Raw genomic sequence first — 6,000 nt, forward strand, 5'->3', positions numbered from 1 at the left:
CCAACACTCTGGGAAGAAACATTATTTCCCATAAAGAACAATACCGACGTCAACTTCTTTATAGTTATGGGAAAAAGATTCTTGATCTAACTGTAGCCGATATATAATGATTGAGCTCCCTTGAGGTCTTCCTTTCCTGAAAAATAAAATTGCTTAATGGATTTCCTTGATTGGAAAGAAACATTATTTCCCATAAGAACAATACCGCCATCAACTTCTATATAGTTTTGGGAAAAAGATTCTTTATTGAGCCGAGAGACTCATTTTACAGCCCAGTATGAGGAGATATGTAAGTCCTTCCCGCACATCTTATCTTTGTCAATTTCTTTATAATACCATCAAACATTTCACTCCTAATGCTTCCAACCCCAACAATCTGGGAAGAAACCTTATTTCCCATAAAGAACAATACCGACGTCAACTTCTTTATAGTTATGGGAGAAAGATTCTTGATCTAACTGTAGCCGATATATAATGATTGAGCTCCCTTGAGGTCTACCTTTCCTGAAAAATAAAATTGCTTAATGGATTAAAATTGCTTAATGGATGTCTTTGAAATAAAATTGCTTAATGGATTAAAATTGCTTAATGGATGTCTTTGAAATAAAATTGCTTAATGGATTAAAATTGCTTAATGGATGTCTTTGATTGGAAAGAAACATTATTTCCCATAAGAACAATACCACCGTCAACTTCTATATAGTTTTGGGAAAAAGATTCTTTATTGAGCCGAGAGAGTCATTTTACAGCCCAGTATGAAGGGATATGTAAGTCCTTCCCATCCGTGCCCCTTTAAAAATAATGTCAACTATAATGAAAAAAATGAATATGATCTAAAGTAATTAGAAGTAAAGATTCCCATAAAGAACAATACCGCTGTCAACTTCTTTATAGTTATGGGAAAAAGATTCTTGATCTAACTGTAGCCGATATGTAATGATCAAACTCCCTTAAGGTCTTCCTTTCCTGAAAAATAAAATTGCTTAATGGATTTCCTTGATTGGAAAGAAACATTATTTCCCATAAGAACAATACCGCCGTCAACTTCTATATAGTTTTGGAAAAAAGATTCTTTATTGAGCCGAGAGACTCATTTTACAGCCCAGTATGACAGGATATGTAAGTCCTTCCGTCCGTCCGTTCCCCTTAAAAATAATGTTGGCTATAATGAAAAAAAAATGAATATGATCTAAAGTAATTAGAAGTAAAAAAAATGTGTGAATCAGATGTTTAAATATTATACTTCCAAAAATATTTTAACAAAAGATTTAAATAAACAATTTGTTAAACTATTTGATGTTTAAATATTATACTTTTCAAAAATATTTTAACAAAATATTTAAATAAACTATTTGAAGATTTATGTTACTTAATTTATGTGAATATCAACTTCATATATATCTATGTATAGAAAAAAAAAAGTTTGTATGGTTAAATTTTTTATTTGGTCCTATATATACTCTATTTAGTATTCAAAAATACAAATTAAATAATGAAAAATAACACATTTTATTTTGCACTCTAAAAAAGTTTGCACATGAAGAAAGTTGATCCCTCGGCTCATGTTAGATTTGTACTTAAGATGGATCTATGCTGGTTACAATGGATTAAAAACATGTCTAGAGTTTGCACATGAAGAAATTTGATTCCTCTCAGCTCATGTTAGTTCCGTATTTAAGATAGATCTATGCTGGTCTAATTGTAACTGATGCATAATGATTGAGTTAAGCTTCAGGTCTTTCTTTCCTGAAAAATAAAATTACTTAATGGATTCCCTTGATTGGAAAACTTAGTTACAAAGAGATTAAAAGTATTTTAAAAAGTTGAGTTCACTTATATTCCAATCACAGTGGTGACATTTTTAAGAGTTGTAGGCAAAATAAGACCTCTTATTTGTACGAGTAAAACAATAGAAAGACCTCAGAGTAAGATATTCAAAGAATGCTCTGCAAAGATGGAGCCTTTGCTCCATCTTTGTTATCGTTTTAATTTTTTTACAAATAAAAAAGTTAAGACGAAGTATATTTACCGGTTAAAGGATGTTTATATTTTACTTGAAATTTGACTGCAATCAAATTGTTGGAGATGGATTTATTGTTCTACAATCAAATTGTTGGAGATGGATTTATTGTTCGAGACCAGATGGCCTTTTTTCTAAGATTTTGATATATGAATTTTCTAAGTTCTATGAAATTAGATACAATGTGCCATGTTTAAAGGTAAGAATTAAGTTTGAATATCTTAAAGGATGTTTATATTTTACTTGAAATTTGACTGCAATCAAATTGTTGGAGATGGATTTATTGTTCGAGACCAGATGGCCCTTTTTCTAAGATTTTGATATATGAATTTTCTAAGTTCTATGAGATTAGATACAATGTGCCATGTTTAAAGGTAAGAATTATACTGGTAGACAGAGTTCTTTGCATTGAAATTACCAAGTATAAATTATGTTTACTGATGTGCAGGGACTGGAGGCAGAAGATGAAAACTCATGTTTAAGAGAATATCGGAAAAGAAAGCAAGAAGATATTGTCTTGAAAGCTGGATCATCTTCAATAAAGAAGAAAATGCCTAGAGCGCAAGAGAAGAAAATATTGAAGAACAAAAATATCAGAGAAACAGTACAATCTGAACAAGTTGAATTGAATGATGAAAATTTAATGCTTCCGTATCCATCCCTGGAGGAACTTATTGGGTTTGGAGTTCCTGGATACCCTGGGCCTGTGGAACAGCGTCCAAAGGAGATCAAGGCATCTATGCATGGGCCTCCATTCTTCTACTACGAACATGTGGCCATGGCACCAAAAGATGTTTGGGAGACAATAACTCGTCATTTTGGTGGCATAGGGCCAGAGTTTGTTGACTCGAAATCTTTTTCAGTTTGTATGAGGCCAAGAGGCTACGTTCACAACCTTCCTATAGATGGGCGGTCTCGAGTCCTGCCTCTGCCTCCTATGACAATCCATGAAGCATTCCCTCACACAAAAAAGTTTTGGCCTCCCTGGGATAATAGAGAAAAACTGAATTGCATGTGCCCAGGACGAGTCAGTGATGTCCTATGCCAAGCTCTCAGGTCTATTTTGACAACCTCAGAAGGAAACCCAACAGTACACGAGCAGTCTCATATACTTGAAAACTGTAAGAAGTGGGACTTGGTGTGGGTGGGGCCAGATCAGATGGCTCCCCTGGAACCTAATGAGATAGAGCTTATACTGGGATTTGATAAAGATCACACTCGTGGAGCATCTTCTCGTACTGATCGCATACAATGCCTAGGTAATGCATTCCAGATAGACACAGTTGCATACCATTTGTCTGTTTTGAAACTATTTTATCCGGATGGACTGAATGTCCTTTCTCTATTTTCTGGTATTGGTGGTGCCGAGGTTGCTTTGCATCGTCTTGGAATACATTTAAAATGTGTTGTGTCAGTGGAGATATGTCCAAAAAACAGGCTTATCCTTAGTAGCTGGTGGATCAAAACAAATCAAACGGGTAGATTAATTCAAAAAGAAGATGTACAACATTTGACCAGAGACGTACTACAGGAACTGGTAGATATGGTAGGAGGTTTCGATCTTGTCATTGGTGGCAGCCCATGTAACAACCTACCTGGCAATAATAGAATTGGCATGGACGGACTAGAGGCGAAACGGTCTTCTATTTTCTATGAATTTCCTCGGATTTTAAATGAGGTGAGGCAAATAATGCGCTCAAAAAGGACGCGAGCATAGCATTTTCCCTTCTATTTTGGGCTTACTGATAGGGTGGCCACCCGAGTTTCACGGAGAATCTTCAAATGGATTTTGATTCTTCGTTCATTCTCTCATAGTTGAGCCATCGTTTTCAAATCAAATCACAAGTTCCATATCTGAAAACCACCTTGATTCATAGCTAGAAAGGAAACAATCCTCTTTTTTCAATGAGTTTCCTTGGATTTCGAATAAGGCAATACAAATAATCTATGTAATCTATGTTGCACAGGGACTCGCCCCCGAAAAATAACCTAGGTACATTGTGTTCCCGCATTCCGGGTACTTTTGGACCATTACGAAATGCCCCCAAATTGGTGGGGATTTCGTCAGGGACTCGGGGTTTGTTGGACATCGCTAAGATGTTCCAGACAGATTTTAGGGATTTCCTGATCAAATTTCAGAGATGTTTTTAGCAGATTTCAAGGATTTTCTGTGCAGATTTCAAGGATTTCTGAACAGATTTCAAGGATGTTTTGGGGAAATTTCAGGGATAATCCAAGCATATAGTTTCAATTTGGACAATCATGGACATTGACAATATGATCATTTTTCCCATCCATTATTTTTGTAATGCATTGAATCTAAATCTTTTGTACAAGTTGGAGTTCAAAGCATGGGTTTAGTATGATGGGTTTCAATTTGGATTTCTGTGATTTAGATATTGTATTTTCAATGGTAAAATTACAAGTAGCAGTATCCATGTTTAAAAAACAGAATGTAACATTTTAAAAGGGTGATCACTGTGGTTATTACTCTTGTTCTTTTTTATTTTTCGGATCATCTCAACGTTTACACATTGTCCGTAGGTTTTGAGGAGTGATTCAAATTTAGTTCTTGCACTATACCAATTTCAAGCATTGTGAAAACAATCAGATAGTAGTGACTTGGATTGGGTACTAAATGTTTAAATAAGTTCTTATTCAATTTTTCTTAATATGAAATATGAATTTAATCTCTTTACAAAACCAAAGTATTTTTTAGTGGTTTTCAACACCGCTGTAAAAATTTGCAAAGTGTATTGAGAAAGGTATGTCTTTTATATTTAACATAGTCATCATTAACAATAAATATGAGGACAAAAAAATCGCTATAAAGACTAGTGGCCAATAATGGAATGTCGCTGAACCCTTTTCTCAATTGTTCAATATTTTTCATAATTGACAAGTGTAAGACTTGTGCATAATATTATGGTCATTGGGTGGCTGCTATGTCCATGGAAATATCTGGGCTTTCAAGCCCCTCAAGTCATTGGATGGCCGCTACGTCCACGGAAATATCTAAGTTGATCAAGCCCCTCAAGCCCTGCGGCCAATAACTATGCCCCAGGGTGGCTGCTACGTCCACGGAAATATTTGGGTTGATCAAGCCCCCAGCCAATAACTATGTCCAACCCCAAGGGCTTCGGGGAGAATTGACCTTGTGACCTCCCGATCGGTGAGGCACTGATTTGACCGGTTGAGCTAACCCTTGGGGCTATATATATATATATATATAATTGTTGTTCATATTTAATCTCTATACAAAACCAATGTATTTTTTAATGGTTTTTAACACCGCTGTAAAAATTATGCCTTCTATGTTTAACATAGTTATAATTAACATTTTATGTTTAACATAGTTATAATTAACCAAAAAAACAAACAGGACAAAAAAATTATTGTAAATATAATTCTTAGTTTAATAGATTCTTCATAGATTTTATTGCAAAATGAAAGTAGTCACAGTGGTGATTATCTGTTGGTGATTATTTGACAACCCTTAACCCTTCCTTGAAGACTTTGGTTTCATCAAGGCATTGGTTGTCTAAATTTTTGATGTTTATGAGTATTTAAAGTTTTTGTTAATGTTGTAAGAACCCTTTAATCAAAATGAGTACCTGATCTCCAAGTTGGTTGGCTCTTTTCTTTCAACCACGTCTTACTTTCAAACAATCTATAGAAACCTTTTGATCTCCAAGTTGTTCACAATCTGAATGTTGTATTTGATTTTGAATACAAGTTCTCCAAGTTGGTCCGTGTCTTACTTTCAAACAATTTGTAGGAACTTTTTGATCTCCAAGTTGTTCACAATCTGAATGTTGTATTTGATTTTGAATACAAGTTCTGGTCACAATCCGAATGTCATATTTGAGTTTGAGTATCAGTTTGTGAATGTTGAATTTGGTATTTATTTATTTTTTTTCACACCGAAATTGAATTTATAAATTTAGGTTAAGGCCAACTTTATTATTGGAAAGAAATTC

At 34.4% G+C, this 6,000-nt stretch overlaps 1 protein-coding gene across 3 annotated transcripts in view; it reads left to right on the plus strand.

Moving 5' to 3' along the window:
• The window catches only part of LOC149167180 (DNA (cytosine-5)-methyltransferase DRM2-like), a 150,696-nt gene extending 146,214 nt beyond the window's left edge, over positions 1-4,482 (plus strand). For all 3 annotated transcript variants that reach the window (XM_089432896.1, XM_089432895.1, XM_089432897.1), the window contains one exon: positions 2,469-4,482. In XM_089432896.1, the coding sequence (XP_089289022.1) occupies positions 2,469-3,737 (1,269 nt within the window). In that variant the 3' untranslated portion in view covers positions 3,738-4,482. The remainder of the gene's footprint in view (positions 1-2,468) is intronic.
• Positions 4,483-6,000: the final 1,518 nt, after the last annotated feature.

This window comes from Pinus tabuliformis, chromosome 5_1 (genome assembly GCF_031772625.1).
Source record: "Pinus tabuliformis cultivar Carrire ecotype Pingquan chromosome 5_1, CPIR1, whole genome shotgun sequence".
NCBI classification, from domain to species: Eukaryota; Viridiplantae; Streptophyta; class Pinopsida; order Pinales; family Pinaceae; genus Pinus; species Pinus tabuliformis.